The 17,754-nt window shown below is 44.7% G+C and overlaps 1 protein-coding gene across 4 annotated transcripts in view; it reads left to right on the top strand.

The window, feature by feature from the left end:
* The window catches only part of LOC126199070 (aminopeptidase N-like), a 585,568-nt gene that overhangs the window by 353,238 nt on the left and 214,576 nt on the right, over positions 1-17,754 (top strand). For all 4 annotated transcript variants that reach the window (XM_049935786.1, XM_049935785.1, XM_049935787.1 and 1 more), the window contains exon 7: positions 10,989-11,139. In XM_049935786.1, coding sequence (XP_049791743.1) covers positions 10,989-11,139 — 151 coding nt within the window. The remainder of the gene's footprint in view (positions 1-10,988; positions 11,140-17,754) is intronic.

The raw sequence follows: 17,754 nt of genomic DNA, 5'->3' as shown, positions 1-17,754 counted from the left end.
CAAATCCGACATCTTGTGGTACGTGCATAACGTTTACATGTATGTCGAAGCAATTTGTGCAGTGAATTACGTCGGAAATTAATGACAAAATGCAATGTGCAATAGTGTAATGTTCCTCAACAGCTCTGCCATTACACCAGTGATGCAAGTGAGACTGTAAGGTGATGAAATCGTAAGTGGTCAACTGTCAGAAAAAAGCCTTTCACACTATTTTCGTAACACACACCTGATACAAAACTGTCTGCATCCTATACAGGCTGTGATATCATGTATAGTTAACCACAAGGGAAAAAACCAGCAGATGACATCACTGACATCGATTTCTGCCCGTCCACTGCCCCCCTCCCCCCAAATGCCACACCAACCACTACAGTAACAAACAATGGACAAAGCGTTCTAGGTTAATCTAGTTTAAGACAGTTTATTGTTAAGTAACATTTCGCTGTATGTATGTATGTATAAATGCCCGAAGATAAACAGAATATGCTCGAAACTCGTTGTATTATGATAGATTAAACATAAAACAAAAAAATAAAAAAGTGACTCGTAGCTGAAATTACAAATAAATAATTATGCCAGACAGTCACGGTTCACAAAAGTAGCCATTCTGGCCAAAAATCATTCATAGGAAGATGCTTGGTCAGTCACTCGAGGGAAGACGACGTTCTTTCTTAGAGCACCGTTTTTGTGAAAATTTGGGGAACTGCCATTCGAAATTGATTCCATAACGATTATACTGCTGCTAGTGTACATTCCACATAATCACCTCGAAGATGAGAGGAATCAGGGCTCGCACAGAGGCATAGAGATAGTCGTTTTTCCGTTGCTCTATTTGATATTGAAACAGGAAAGGATATCACTAGTAGTTGTACATCGTACCCTCAGCCATGCACTGTACATTGACTTGAGGAGTATGTATGTGGAAGTATACACTAGTAGATTCCAGTAAGTATGCCTTCGTAAACAAACAATTTGCGCTCTGTCCTCTGGATTTTTCTGTTGGGGCTTATTCCAAAAGTGAAATTCAATATTACATTGCATGCACGTCTGAAGGAACGAGCACTGCAGCTGTTATGAAATACACGGAACGAAATCACATTGCAAATATGGGAAAGCTTCTGTTGTATAACGGAATGATGACAGTGAAAATTTGTGCGGGACCAGAACTTGAACCAAGATTTCTCACTTGTCATGAGTGGTCACGTGAACCACTTAGGTCATGTGAACACGACTCACTGCCGGACCCAAACTTTGACACATGGACGATGACATACGGAAGTTTGGCTTTGGCCTTGAAGCATGCCCAGATAGCCGAAGTGATAAGGCGACCGCTCGCACAGGTGGGAAATTCGGATTCGAGTCCAGGTCTCGCACATTCCATTAGACAACTGAAGGTCGTCCATATTCGCAACTGCAAATACATTCCATGTACGAAAATGAAGCATACAGCTCTCCCGTTGATACCATTGAAGAACTGCAACGGCTAATTAAAAAGTATTGTCAAGAACTATGAAATACGGCTGCTGATAAAATATTAATGTTCTTTCCAAGAAAATATCAATATATATTGGCGATACTTCTTTCTTTGGTATATAGACATCAAAATGGTAACATCGAGTGTCGATATGTTTATTTTATATTATATTTTTCTCACAATTTTCGGAAAATATTTGTAGTCGTCCTTTTTAAGCTGTATTAGGACATAATTTTACTCTCACTATGGGAAGGAGTCTTATTTCTTTTTGAGCCTTCATCTTCTGGAATCTTTCTCTTTGACTGTGAGAAGCAAGTATAGGTGGCACAAAGAAAAAGTCAGACTGTAGGGGTGGTGGTGGGGGTGAGGGGGGGGGGGTGAGGGAGGTGTGTATGAAATAATAAGATTTCCGATGTGAAGAAATAGCACACAAATATGTAGCTCACCTAGTGTGCTATTTCTGCACATCGACATCTTCAAAAATAGTTGCTGAAAATGATGAACAAAAATCCAAAGGACACGAATGGTCTATACGGTGAGCGGAGACGTGTGAGGGGAAATGCTGGCATAATCGGCGCTGGCTGCCATCAACGGAAACCGCAACGTGTAGCTTCACCATGCAATTTTGATACTACGACTGCTAGGTGGTTGGCGTTTGCAGAAATGATAGACCAGGAAATCGAGACGAAGTGTTCTGGACAAATACGGTAAGCGACGAAACAAAAATTGCATGGAATATCAAGCATTTTGTTGTACATAATATTCTCAAGTTTCACTTATTTACAAATAATATTTTTGGAGATACATATGTTTAAGTACGAGAATGCATATTGCCACTTACATGCAGTCACCATTCTTAGCGAAGCGGTTATCGACAAGCGTCAACGTGCAATGTTTTCCTTTCATTTCTTGCTCTGAAGCGGATATGCAGGCTGCTAACTTGTTGATTTACAGAATATCTAATAAGAAATTAATACTTAAGAAATTAATACTTAAATATACAGCTCGAAAACCAGCAGTATGTTTGCAATGTGCAGCCGATATTTGCTTTGGCCGGTCCGTCCAATATTTTACCTGTCGACATATCGATATGTTCTTCGATACATCGACATCCTATAATTACATCTTTCATATATATCGATATATAGGATTCCCAATATTTTTAACAATATCAGCAGTCCTACTACTAAATGATCCGAAAGTGTTTGAAAAAATTCTTAACCTACTGCAGAGGCAGGTGCAGTATTGTATTCAAATGCCAGGACGAGACGTGGAACAGCTCCTTTAACAGGTACCAGTGCACAGTAATTTGTAACATGTGACGAGCGGAAGCAGTACAGAAGTTGTGTCGAGGTATGGCATCTGTGAAATTTGAACCCAATTAGATGGCGTCTTAATCCACTACTTTATACACTCCTGGAAATTGAAATAAGAATATCGTGAATTCATTGTCCCAGGAAGGGGAAACTTTATTGACACATTCCTGGGGTCAGATACATCACATGATCACACTGACAGAACCACAGGCACATAGACACAGGCAACAGAGCATGCACAATGTCGGCACTAGTACAGTGTATATCCACCTTTCGCAGCAATGCAGGCTGCTATTCTCCCATGGAGACGATCGTAGAGATGCTGGATGTAGTCCTGTGGAACGGCTTGCCATGCCATTTCCACCTGGCGCCTCAGTTGGACCAGCGTTCGTGCTGGACGTGCAGACCGCGTGAGACGACGCTTCATCCAGTCCCGAACATGCTCAATGGGGGACAGATCCGGAGATCTTGCTGGCCAGGATAGTTGACTTACACCCTCTAGAGCACGTTGCGTGGCACGGGATACATGCGGACGTGCATTGTCCTGTTGGAACAGCAAGTTCCCTTGCCGGTCTAGGAATGGTAGAACGATGGGTTCGATGACGGTTTGGATGTACCGTGCACTATTCAGTGTCCCCTCGACGATCACCAGTGGTGTACGGCCAGTGTAGGAGATCGCTCCCCACACCATGATGCCGGGTGTTGGCCCTGTGTGCCTCGGTCGTATGCAGTCCTGATTGTGGCGCTCACCTGCACGGCGCCAAACACGCATACGACCATCATTGGCACCAAGGCAGAAGCGACTCTCATCGCTGAAGACGACACGTCTCCATTCGTCCCTCCATTCACGCCTGTCGCGACACCACTGGAGGCGGGCTGCACGATGTTGGGGCGTGAGCGGAAGACGGCCTAACGGTGTGCGGGACCGTAGCCCAGCTTCATGGAGACGGTTGCGAATGGTCCTCGCCGATACCCCAGGAGCAACAGTGTCCCTAATTTGCTGGGAAGTGGCGGTGCGGTCCCCTACGGCACTGCGTAGGATCCTACGGTCTTGGCGTGCATCCGTGCGTCGCTGCGGTCCGGTCCCAGGTCGACGGGCACGTGCACCTTCCGCCGACCACTGGCGACAACATCGATGTACTGTGGAGACCTCACGCCCCACGTGTTGAGCAATTCGGCGGTACGTCCACCCGGCCTCCCGCATGCTCACTATACGCCCTCGCTCAAAGTCCGTCAACTGCACATACGGTTCACGTCCACGCTGTCGCGGCATGCTACCAGTGTTCAAGACTGCGATGGAGCTCCGTATGCCACGGCAAACTGGCTGACACTGACGGCGGCGGTGCACAAATGCTGCGCAGCTAGCGCCATTCGACGGCCAACACCGCGGTTCCTGGTGTGTCCGCTGTGCCGTGCGTGTGATCATTGCTTGTACAGCCCTCTCGCAGTGTCCGGAGCAAGTATGGTGGGTCTGACACACCGGTGTCAATGTGTTCTTTTTTCCATTTCCAGGAGTGTATTTGAGATGCATTTGCAGCAAATAAGACAATATGTCATACTAAAGTCAGTCGTGACCTATATTCTCACATTTGGAAGTACAGGAATTCAATAAAAACATGGAAAGCCCATGAGAAAGGAATGCCTGACCATAAAAGCAGACGGTCTCCAACCCTGCGGGTGGCGCTGTTGTATTTGCCCACGAACGGCAACTGTGCAGTGTCCTCTCTATCGTGCAAGTATCGGTGGTGGTCAGAACGGGATTCTGTGCAACTGTGAGTGCATTATGTAGGAGGTAAATGAATTCCACCGTTGGCAAACTGTTGGTTCTCGTACGGTACACCGCCGGCCGGAGTGGCCGTGCGGTTCTAGACGCTACAGTCTGGAGCCGAGCGACCGCTACGGTCGCAGGTTCGAATCCTGCCTCGGGCATGGATGTGTGTGATGTCCTTCGGTTAGTTAGGTGTAATTAGTTCTAAGTTCTAGGCGACTGATGACCTCAGAAGTTAAGTCTCATAGTGCTCAGAGCCATTTGAACCATTTCGTACGGTAGGTACTACCGTAAGCGAGATAGCTGAAGTGTTAGAATTTCAAGAGGCACCATATCGAAGATTTATACCACATACAGGGAAACATCATCCACCAAGTCACAACCCGGATGAATGTGTATCTCGATTGATCGTCAGAGACGATCACTGGAGAGGATTGTGACAAAAAAAGGACGACGACAGCTGCAAAAGTCACTGTGGAACTGAATGTCGCACTCGCAAACCTTCTCGTCATCAAAACAACACGAAAGGACCTCTGTAAGCTGGGAACCGCAGGGTGACCTGGAATTCCAGGCTGGCGTACGGTACTAGTGGTCACAGAAGGCGCTGTAACGGCTGCACAATACATGAATGCCATCCTCTGACTGGCAGCATATTGGCGAGGCATTCGTCTTCATAGACGACAATTCGCGGTCTCATCGTGCACATCTTGTGAATGACTTCCTTGAAGATAACGACATCGCTCGACTAGAGTGGCCCGACATGAACCCAATTGAACATCCCTGGGATAGATTCAAAAGGGCTGTTTATGGACGAAGTGACCCATCAGTGTTGCAAATGTATGTAATACGAAAATGTGATGTCAAAGCCATAAGACTTGGACCACGGGGCGATACAAGAATGTCATTTGGTCCGACATGTGTTCATATTTGCTGCAATGGTTTGTGGACCGTAAGATTCCTGAAATGTTCTGAGATGCCCAGAGTCCCGACCTTTGGAATGAGTTAAGAAATAGACTTCGCTCCAGATCCTAGACTTCATTCTCTGGTCGCGACTTTGGAGGAAGAACAGGCTACCATTCCTCCAGTCATTCAGACTCCTGCTCCGAGCAGAGTTGAAACCACTGCAGCAGACTTTAACTGCAGGGTAGGAGAGGGCAAGTGGTTCTCTGCTGAAGGTTGCCACTGGAGTGGAAGGAGGAGGCAGCCAGTCAGTTGATAGAGCGCTCTGTTGATGAACCCGAGCAGGTACGGTTCAGCACATCTGAGACAGACTGCAGCTAATGGGAAGGGATCCTCGGGCCCCCACACGTAGGTTTGTAGAAGCAGGTAGTCCCTCGGACAGTAGCGGCAGCCCGGTTGGTGACGGCTGCAGGGCAGTGATGCGGCGGCAGCCTGGCGTCCCTGTGCCCAGGTTCGACACTCGGCCTGTGGTCGTCGCTCAGCAGCGCGGCTGAGGCAGTGTGACAGGTCTGGTGATGAACGAAATGGACTGTGGATCGTCTGACTTGCCGACAAGCTGTTTAAGGGGGTAGGACGCCAAAATTTAAAAAAATCAATTTTTCAAAAATATGCTTATTTTGTAGCGCACATCTTCCTGAATAATTTGATGTATAAAACATATATATTTGAAGAGTTATAAGGTACGTAATTTGGTCTTAAGTGTATGAAGGTGCAGCGCCACGCCCCTCTGCACAGCATTCTTCTGTCATACCTAAGTGTATTTCGCTCTGTAGAATTCGAATGTAATATTTGTGCCAAAGATAGTCGTATGTGAAACAAAGGGCTACCTATACTTTCTCTGCTGCTATCGACATGCACTGTTTTGATAGCTGCTTTTGTTTGTTCTATGTTTTGAAAGGCGTGCAGTGTGGTGCTGTGATTTTCGACACAATTTTCATTTTGCTGCGTTGTTTTGTGTTCGCTTGTGGCATATTATCGCACAGGATGCCTAGCATTCGTTGCTTCAACCGTAAACAACGTCACCACGGCAACAGATACACAGTAAAGGGTCTTACAACGAATGTTACACCAGTGGCTCAAGACTGTAACCTCTCAGAGCCAGTAAACAATTCACCACCGAGTGCTTCTAGAAGGAAACTTGTTTTTGCTGCTAATGAAAATAGAGGCTGTGAATCCGAAGGTTCATGTAATATTATCGTTGATGTTAACATACTGTCACAATTAATATTGGACAATGTTATGTGCAAGCATTGCCTTGGTGTTCAGTGTGTTTCTTTGGTGGAAGATAAGAGTACCAGGAAAGGCCTTGCTACGAACTTATCTGTGATATGCAGCAAACGCAACGTTGGTGCGTCTTGCATGACATCTAAAATCGCAAACAAAGGTTATGATGTGAATTTGAGGGTAGAATATGGCATGCGCTGTATTGCTACGGGACAGAAGGCAGCAAGAACACTTTGTGCAGTGATGAATCTTCCTCCTGCTCCAGCAAAGTTTGAGAGGTATTATGGCTTACTGATTGAGGCTGTAAAAGAAGTTGCAGAATCTTCAGTGAAAAGTGCTGCAGAAGAATCTGTTGTCGAAAATGATGGTGACAGGGACGTAGTGGCTGGTTTTGATGGTACCTGGCAGAAAAGAGGGCACACTTCATTGAATGGTGTTGTAACAGCAACATCTGTTGACACTGGTAATGTACTAGATGTTGAAGTGCTGAGTAAATTTTGTCATAGTTGTGTGAAAGGGAATTGCAATTCATGTATGTAATATGAACTATAAAGGCTCAAGTAGAGGTATGGAAGTGCAGGGAGTTGTAAGTTTGTTTACCAGATCTGTTGCCTCCCGTGGCCTGCGTTATGTGAAGTACCTTGGTGGCGGTGACAGTAAAGCTTTCCTTGAGGTTCAAAAGTGTGCACCATATGGAGCTGAGACTATTGTGCAGAAGTTAGAATGTGTGGGACATGTACAGAAAAGACTTGGCACCAGACTTAGAAGGCTGAGACAACATTTGTCAGGAAAAAAAATTATCTGATGGGAAGGGAATAAAAGGGAGAGAGCGACTGACGGATGCAGAAATTGACAAACTACAGACATATTATGGTTTGGCAATAAGAAGGAACACAGGGGACTTGAAAAATATGAAGCAAGCAGTTTGGGCCTTATACTTTCACAAAATGCCCACAGACAATAACCTTATCCACAACTTAAGCCTAAAAGGAAGTGAATCATGGTGTGGCTACCAAACGTCAATTGCTGCTGGTGAAGAATATCATCATAGAAATTCTCTACCAACTGTTGTAATGGAAGCCATCAATCCTATATTCAGGGACCTTGCAAATGAAAACTTACTGAAGAAATGCCTTCATGGTGGTACCCAAAACCCAAATGAAAAGTTTTAACCAATGTGTATGGGAAAGATTGCAAAAAACAGTTTTTGTGGAAAGAAATGCACTTGCTATGGGCGTTTATGATGCAGTTTCATGTTCTCATGACGGTGTGCAAATTAGGAAATATGTATTAGAGACAATGGGAATTAAGCCCGGAGTGAACAGTATCAAAGATTTGCATGCGATAGACAGAGAGCGTGTAGTGAAAGGAGATAAATCATTTTTGGAGGTCATAAAATCAAGAAGAGTGCATCATAGGAATGTGAAGAGGAAGGAAACTGATATTGAAAACGAAAAAGAACCTGCTTCTGGTGCTGGACAGTTCTAAAACTATGCCAAATACAAGCAGAAACTTTAACGAACATTTTTCGCAAAATACAATTTTCTGTACTTAGGTACATGTAGCATCCAAAATAAATATCCTATTACTATCAAACCTGGTATTCTTATTAAACACAAACTCCTTAATGCAAAACTCTAGAATTTTCCCAATCTATTAAAAATTGGGATAATTAACTATAAAATTTTAGTTTTTGTAAACATGAAGTTTAAAATGTAATAACTCAATCATTTTCTCATAAATTAAATAAATTCTAGAGTTTTATACTCCTTTAAGTATGATTTGTATGCTGTGGAAAATTCATTGAAGAATCTCTCTTAATTATGAAGAAAAGCAATTAATACAGCCAATGGTAACGGGAAAAATGGTCGAATTTCACATATAAAACAAATTGCTTTTGTTATGTTTCTCCACGTCCACTGCTATCAGTGTGAATCCTGAATACTTATTGGTCATGATGAGAAATTTTTATGAATTTATTTGTAAAAGTATAGACAGTGGAAATTAAAATGTCCTGTGCTGCCTCTCTTGCTATAAGTCGGCCCGTTTGACGTCCTACCCCACTTAAAGCCAGTTTAAATCCCATTTGTGTGTGGTAGCATAAGTGGACGCCAGCGTCAAAACATCTTGAGTGTGGTCAGTGGCCCGGTGCTGTGTAACCAGTAGGTCGGTCACTCGTGTGCTCGGCGTCCTTCACGTGGAAGTGTCGTCTACAGGTGCGACGTGTGCCAATGCTGCGAGCCAGCAGCGCATAGGCCCGTAACTGCAGTGTGGTTTCTGTCGCTCTCGGCGTTTGAGCTGTTACAAGTGGCTCTAAGCATTATGGGACTTAATATCTGAGGTCATCGGTCTCCTAGATTTAGAACTACTTAAACCTAATTAACCTAAGGAAATCGCACACATCGATGTCTGAGGCAGGATTCGAAACTGCGACCGTAGCAGCAGCGCGGTTCCGGACTGAAGCGCCTAGAACCGCTCGGTCACAGTGACCAGCATATCAAAAACCATTTTGCATCACTCCGGTTCCCAGAACTCGTGAAGATAGACGTTGACTGTGGATATTGTATCACAGACACAGTCCATGTGACTGTTCAGAGATGTCACTAAACCCACCCAAAGATGTAAACAACCTTGCATGAGCAGCGCCTATTACACGGACGGGGTCCGACAGCCTATCCGTCCCATTCCTTCAGGAAGGAGGTATACAGCTCATGTTGTCTGTAGTTCAAACATGCCTAGACGGCCAATACGGCGGTCCGATCGCGTCCGCATTGTTACTTTGTCCCAGAAAGGGCTCTCAACTAGGGAAGTGTCCAAGCATCTCGGAGTGAACCAAAGCGATGTTGTTCGGACATGGAGATACAGAAAGACAGGAACTGTCGTTGACATGCCTCACTCAGTCCGCCCAAGGGCTACTACTGCAGTGGATGACCGCTACCTACGGATTTTGGTTCGGAGGAAGCCTGACAGCAAAGCCACCATGTTGTATAATGCTTTTCGTGCAAGCACAGGACGCGGTGTTACGACTCAAACTGTGCACAATAGGCTGCATGATGCGCTACTTCACTCCCGACGTCCGTGGCGAGGTCCATCTTTGCAACCACGATACCATGCAGTGCGGTACAGATGGGTCCAACAGCATGCCAAATGGACCACTCGGGATTAGCATCACGCCCTCTTCACCGATGAGTGTCGCATATACTTTCAGTCGTCAGAAACAACGCAGTCAGGCTGAACGCCTTAGACACACTGTTGAGCGAGTCAAGCAAGGTAGATGCTCCCTGCTGTTTTGGGATTGCATTGTGTGACGCTGACGTACGCCACTAGTGGTCACAGAAGGCGCTGTAGCGGCTGTACGACACGTGAATGCCATCCTCCGCCTGATAATGCAACCATATCGGCAGCATATTGGCGAGGCATTCGTCTTCATAGACAATTCGCGCTCCCATCGTGCACATCTTGTGAATGACTTCCTTCAGGATAACGACATCGCTCGACTAGAGCAGCCAGCATGTTCTCTAGACATCAACCCTATCGAACATGCCTGGGATAGATTCAAAAGGGCTGTTTATTGATTATGTGACCCATCAACCACTCTGAGGGATCTACGCCGAATCGCCGTTGAGGAGTAGGACAATCTGGACCAACAATGTCTTGATGAACTTGTGGATAATATGCCACGACGAACACAAGCATGCATCGATGCAAGAGGACGTGCTAATGGGTATTAGAGGTACTGGTGTGTACAGAAATCTGGACCGCCACCTCTTAAGGTCTCACTGTGTGGTGGTACAACACACAATGTATGGTTTTCATCAGAAATAAGGAGGGTGGAAAGGATGTTTATATTGATCTCTATTCCAATTTTCTATACATGTTCCGAAACTCTCGGAACCGAGGTGATGCAAAACTTTTTTTGATGTGTGTATAATATAGGCAAATCACTCAGAAGATTTTACTTCCGGCCGGCCGGTGTAGCCGAACGGTTCTAGGCGCTACGGTCGCAGGTTCGAATCCTGCTTCGGGCAGGTTTAAGTAGTTCTAAGTTCTAGGGGACTGATGACCGCAGAAGTTGAGTCCCATAGTGCTCAGAGCCGTCTGAACCCAGTTTACTTTCAAAGACAATGGCCACAGAGGGCTACACACACATGGTAAAGTTTCCCTGCATCCACCTAAATTTGGGTACACGCCTGCAGCCATGTAAGTACGAGAGACTGAAGGAAGCCGTGTGTGGTGTGCCGGCCAGGGTCTGGTGACGGACTGCTGGGGGCTGAGGGAGCACTTCCTGGTGGAGCAGATGGCCATCGCGCTGGACGCCGACGCCTCCGAGTCCACCCACGCGCTCACCTCCGCCCCGGACACGGCCGCCCTCTACGACGACATTAGCTACTCCAAAGGTAATGTGTGACACAGTTCAACGTTTGACGATTCTGGTTTTATGCGATTACATGTTTTTGTGGTGTACGAGGTGTGAGAGAAAAGTAATGAGACCTACAACACTGTGAGCGCCCTGGCAGCACCGTGTCGTTCTACTCGGGTAGACCGGTGGGTTCATCCTGTCCAGACGCTCGGTCCCGAGTTTCAGCTCCCTACAGCCGTCACGTTATTTCTGAGAGCGCCATTGGTGAAGTTGTGTTTCTGTCGTGTGTGACGAAAATGGAACAGCGGAATTTACAGCGACACTGTGCAATCGAGTTTTGTATCGAAATTGGAGAATCGGGAAGTGTGACCTTTGAAACGTTGAAACAGGCCTATGGCGAACTTTGATAATAACGAAAGTTTTACGCTGGTACAAATCAGTTTTGGAAGCCGAGATCACGTTGAAGGTGAACCTCGCTCATGCAGACTTTCAGCATCACAAACCGACGAAAACTTCGGAGGTGCACATTCTCTTTTGAGATCAGACCGACATTTAACAGTAATGATGACCTTGAAATTCTCAGGAATAGGGTACATCGATTGAGGCGGGACACTGCAGACAAGTGGATGCTGCATAACGACAATGTCACAAGACACACACATACACACACACTTCCAAAAAAATGGTTCAAATGGCTCTGAGCACTATGCGACTTAGCTTCTGAGGTCATCAGTCCCCTATAACTTAGAACTACTTAAACCTAACTAACCTAAGGACATCAAACACATCCATGCCCGAGGCAGGATTCGAACTTGCGACCGTAGCGGTCACTCGGTTCCAGACTGAAGCGCCTAGAACAGCACGGCCACACCGGTCGGCACACACACTTCCATCGCGAAATTTTTTGCCGCAAAGATATTCCTGTTCTTCCACACATCCCTTATTCTCACGAGTCCATGCGACTTTTTTCCTGAAATTGAAAAAATCTGAAAAGGACATCATTTTGGGATTCTGGAGAACATTCGAAGAATGTGACTGACAGCGCTGCTACGAACACTGGGAACGACGACTCTGTCGGTGTGTAGCTGTCGAAGGGATTTACGTTGAAGGGGATAATGTTGTTTGAAAAAAGAAATTGTTAGATAAAAAATCAGTCTCATTACTTTTCTCACATACCTTATTTTTCTAACTTCAGAATTCCGCTCATTTCACACCGTAAGTTCTCCACTAAATTTCGAGGAACTGACTTACAGTCTTCTTAAGTTGTTTCCTGATGACTACTGCTCTGCTCGGGTCATCGTCCTATATACGTTGGCCATTACCCCCTCCGTCTTTCCACTTCTGTCGCTTTCCCTGAAATCACCGTACCACCATAGAGGGCGGTGGCGACGGCAACAGCCATTCCGAATTGCAGCCTGCAACCTTTGGACTGTCACAACATCGCACTTGATGACGCAGGTAGCAACAAGACCGGAATGACGGAGTGGGTAATGGCCCGTATGTCAGTCCAGAAAGCCTCGAAACTGGATTCATAAAAAAAAAAAAAATAAAATAAAATAAAATAAAATAGGAAAAAGTTAAGAGGGTGGTTTTAATGCTTCACGTATTTTACAGGGTTTGGCAACATAACTTCCTGGTTTTAAACGCAATAAAACCCATTTTATGAATCAGAGTTTAAGTTTTTTTGATAAGGTAGTTACATATTTAGATTTTTGTTTTACACAGTTTTGAAAATCATATCAGGTGTGTGACGACCCCCATTGCCCATAAACTGAATAAGCCGATTTCTGGCATTTCTCATGACCCTTACAGCGTAGCGGCAGGTATTTTGGCAATTTCTGCCCGAATATTGGCTTTCTGCTCTTGTAGTGTTCGTGGACGGTTGACATAAACGCAATATTTCAAAGAAAACTGCAACAGATGGCAGTCGGCCAAAGAGGGGGAGAAGGTCGGCCACTCCAAATCGCCCCTTATCGCGACGAGGCTCTCTGGAAAGTGTTCCCTCAAAACTGTCACTGATGCCCTCAAAGTGTGAGTCGTTGCTCCGTCCTGTTGGAACAAAATGTCCCCTAAGCCAGACTCATCAAATCGTGTGAAAACAAATTCCTCCAACATCGTTAGTGAGGCGAACCGTCAGCATTTTTAAATAAATGTTACAGCTACTGGCCGTGCCGTTCTAGGCGCTACAGTCTGGAACGGAGTGACCACTACGGTCGCAGGTTCGAATCCTGCCTCGGGCATGGATGTGTGTGATGTCCTTAGGTTAGTTAGGTTTAATTAGTTCTAAGTTCTAGGCGACTGATGACCTCAGAAGTTAAGTCGCATAGTGCTCAGAGCCATTTGAGCTATTTGTTATAGCTACTCAATTTTGCTGCACGAAGAACCACTGATAACAGCGGTCTGTACGCCCTTCTTCCCAAGCGCGGGAATCGGCGAATAATCAGATGCATCCGTGACAAAAGAACGTAGCTCCATGTACCGTGAAGTCCAAAGTGCAAACACGCTAATTTAGATCACTTGACCCTTTGTGATTGGAAATATTAAAAATTAGATTTTTCAAATTTTCTTTTTTATTAGATTATTAAACTTAAACTGAGGTAGAACAATGTGAAAAACAAGTGTTTCATACATTAATTGAACACACATGGCATGGTTTCAAATGGAACCACTGCGCATGATATGTAGTTACTTTTGGTGGTAAAACTGCAGTTCCTTTCTGCACATATGCATATAGCTTGTCAGAGACCCACTTGATTCAGTGAGGTTCCTTCTTTGTGCTACACTGTCTGCAGTTTGGGTTTTTCAGATTTAACAAGTTTTACATTATTTTGCTAACGGTTCTGATGATGTACGCGGAACATCTGGGACGTTCTGATTAGGGGACGTTCTGATTAGCCTGGAAAAGTATTTGTTACAGCACACTATCCTCAAACCCGTAGCGCTGTCTTCAGCTGAGACATCATCTCCACTTTCGCAGCTGCTGTCAGTCTCTCAGTCGGCATCAGAAGAAATTCCTCTCAGAAGGCCCGCCTTAATTGCGTCTTCCTTGATTCTGCGAGACTACATCGTGTGAAACAGCAAATACAACAACCTGTCACAGCTACTCATGTTGCCCTCAGAGCTGCAGTCGTTTCAAAAGGAACCACCACAGTAATTACGAAAATAAATACATAAATTTAATTTACGCATCGTATAAATTTGAGCAGGGCAGTTTTCGGTACCTAATGCATGTGAAAAGCACGCCTTATACAGACGAATTCAATCACAATTTGAAAAAAAAAAAAGACAGTCGTGCACTGCATACAAAAATGGCTTGTGTGTTCGCTTGTCTAACTGCAAAGATTTGAAACATGAGAAGTGTAGGCCCGTTAAAATTTCCTGATAGCTGACGACTGTCACTTGCCACTACGGTGTTGCCACATTGGCCGCCAGCTCACCGCTCGGTTACAAATGCGTTCAAATGGCTCTGAGCAGTATGGGACTTAACTGCTGAGGTGATCAGTCCCCTAGAACTTAGAACTACTTAAACCCAACTAACCCAAGGACATCACACACATTCATGCCCGAGGCAGGATTCGAACCTACGGCCGTAGCGGTCGCGTGGTACCAGACTGTGGCGCCTAGAACCGCTCGGTCACACCGGCCGGCCGCTCGGTTACAGGCGACACACAAGCAAGGTGGGTCAGTTCACAAATGCTGTTAATGTGTAACCCGGAGCGATGGTGAAAGTGGCCGCCACGAGGTATGTCGGAAATGCGAAATGCTCTGTCGGCACCTTCTGACCTCCCCTCTCCTCCTTTCTCTCTCTTGCTCCGTCGTCGTCGTTTTCTTCTTTTCTTCTCGGCTGTCCAAACCGTCTTCCTTCTTCCTTCGTCGTACCGGGGCTATATCTCAGGGTTTTCGACAAAAGGAAGCGAGAAGGGGGCACATATGTGGTTGATCACGATGACGTTGTGCTATGTGTGAGTGTCACCCTTATCTCCGTTTTGGGAAGATTGATGACTAAAGCTGAAACATTTCTCCAAAAAGGTAAGTGCTCTCTTTTTCAAAAGGTGAAACTTGTAGTGTAGACTATAATGTTTATCGATCTAATAAGAACACGACACTGTTTATAAAGTTCCAAGTTCGGATGAAGCTCATTGAACCCAAGGAGCTGAAACAAAACTCATCCGTTCCAAATGTCATTCACAACGAGAGTAGTTAGTTTTCTGGTGTGTGGTTGTGTGTGTAGTGGTCATCAATGATTGAAATGATCGCTCTGGTAATTCTATTACAATCTGTTTATTGGTTGCTAACCAACGTATCAATCAATCGACTATTCCGTGATTAATATATGTCGTATTCAAACAGTAAATCAAACCCCATTTACTGTAAGCACCAAGAACGATTACTATAACCTCCAATAATTCTTTAATAATTATTACCAAGTTAATGACAAGAAATTACGGGGCGTATCAATTAATCCTTCACGCGACTATAACGCGCGATAGCCTACCGCGGATCTCAAACTTCGCGCCGTTATTTCGAAGTCCGCGCACGATCTGTTTGCAACAAAGTTTGGCCGTGACGCTCTAGAATGTTTTCCAAACCAACTCCGGATTATGGATTATCAGTTTTAAGTCAATTCTTTAAAATTAAAAATAACCCGCACTCGATTACAACTTGTCCGCGTACTTGAGCAACTCAGAAGTTATCTTTTCCAAAGAAAAAACAAATAACGCATAACGCAGCATTGTGATCTGCATGTAAAAAAAACCTCATTACCTATTCATTCTTATACACTGTCAACGCTCACCAAAGACTGCACTACAAAAAAAAAAAAACAAAAATAAAATCTCGAATTGAGATGACGTCACGCGTTACTACCTGTTTTGAATCTCCTACTCTCACGTGACACAAAGTACGAGGGTAATCCCAAAGTAAGGTCTCCTATTTTTTTATAAGTACAGAACTCTGTTTGTGTGGCAGTTGGTCACACTGCTATGAAGAGTGCTTCACGCATTGTGTGTAGACATGCTCACGCCGCGCTGAGGCGCTGTCTTGCCTTGACAGCATTTGAGAATCGAACTCCCGTTGGATGTTACCGCCAAGTGCGAATTGCGCGCAGTTATTCGGCTTTAGAACGCAGAGGGCACTGCGCCGATTGAACTCCATCGCCAATTGACGGAAGTGTATTGTGAGTCGTGCATGGATGTCAAAAGTGTTCGCAAGTGGTGTAGAGAGTTTGCAGCTGGTCGGACCGAAATTCATGGCGAACAGCATGGCGGCGAGCTGGTACAACATGAGCATACCAAAAGTGCCACAGCGTCTACAAAAATGCATCGACAGAAATGGTGATTATGTCGAAAAATAGCTAAGTGTTCAAGCTGTAAACTGATGTAAACCATTGTAGAAATAACCAACTCTATGTACTTATAAAAAATATAGGAGACCTTACTTTTGGGATTAACCTCGTATATCTGACTTTAAAGGACATTCCGACAAGATTATTGCTTAATGATTTCGTGGGTTACTCGGACGATTGCCCATTTTTATGATCTGTGACTGAACTGCAGCAGGAGACTCGTTTTGTAGCACTGAATTTAAAGTCACGGCCTAAACTAACCACAACCTCGTGAAGCGTAATGTATTCGAGAAAGCGGTGGTCAAGAATCTGCAACAGAACTACGATCACGATTGCTTTGTTCGTGGCTATTAAAGCTAACCTCTACAAGCAAACTTGAGACAGAAAAAGTTCAGTTTCAGCGCCACAAGCAGACAGTAGTTTGTCGTAAACATTGGTTGCCTACAACTATCCTCACTTTGGGTACACTGGCTGGCGCAAAACCATTCGATTAGCAGTCCTAATTGGCATTTGATTGCAGATTGTACGCGACGTAGACGTATTCCAGACGAAAAAAGAATGATATGTAGAAAAATAAGAGCACATAAACAAATCAACACGAGCACGAAAATGACATGGCAAATAATTAGTAATAAAAAATACATTTAAACCAATTAATTTCTTAAAAATGGTAATGAAACACTTTTGATTTGATTTAGAAATAAAAATTTTTTTGCAGCAGTTCACGAGATTCGAACCTACAATATTCGACATGACAGGTTACTTCGCTAACCATTGTGCTAAAGTGCAACACTGACAATTGAGTGAAGCTGTCAAATTTTTGAATCTGATGACAAATCCATAATGACGAATAACAGCCATCAAAAACTTGGTTTCGTGCAATATCGTGTGATGCTTATTTAATGTAAACTGATCACTGTGATTCTGATAACCGTATGTTGTTGTTGTGGTCTTCAGTCCTGAGACTGGTTTGATGCAGCTCTCCATGCTACTCTATCCTGTGCAAGCTTCTTCATCTCCCAGTACCTACTGCAACCTACATACTTCTGAATCTGTTTAGTGTATTCATCTCTTGGTCTCCCTCTATGATTTTTACCCTCCGCGCTGCCCTGCAATACTAAATTGGTGATCCCTTGATGCCTCAGAACATGTCCTACCAACCGAACCCTTCTTCTAGTCAAGTTGTGCCACAAACTCCTCTTCTCCCCAATCCTATTCAGTACCTCCTCATTAGTTATGTGATATACCCACCTTATCTTCAGCATTCTTCTGTAGCACCACATTTCGAAAGCTTCTATTCTCTTCTTG

This window comes from Schistocerca nitens, chromosome 8 (genome assembly GCF_023898315.1).
Source record: "Schistocerca nitens isolate TAMUIC-IGC-003100 chromosome 8, iqSchNite1.1, whole genome shotgun sequence".
Lineage (NCBI taxonomy): Eukaryota > Metazoa > Arthropoda > Insecta > Orthoptera > Acrididae > Schistocerca > Schistocerca nitens.
Note: the sequence above shows the minus strand (reverse complement) of the source record. Positions and strands in the feature narration are given on the sequence as shown.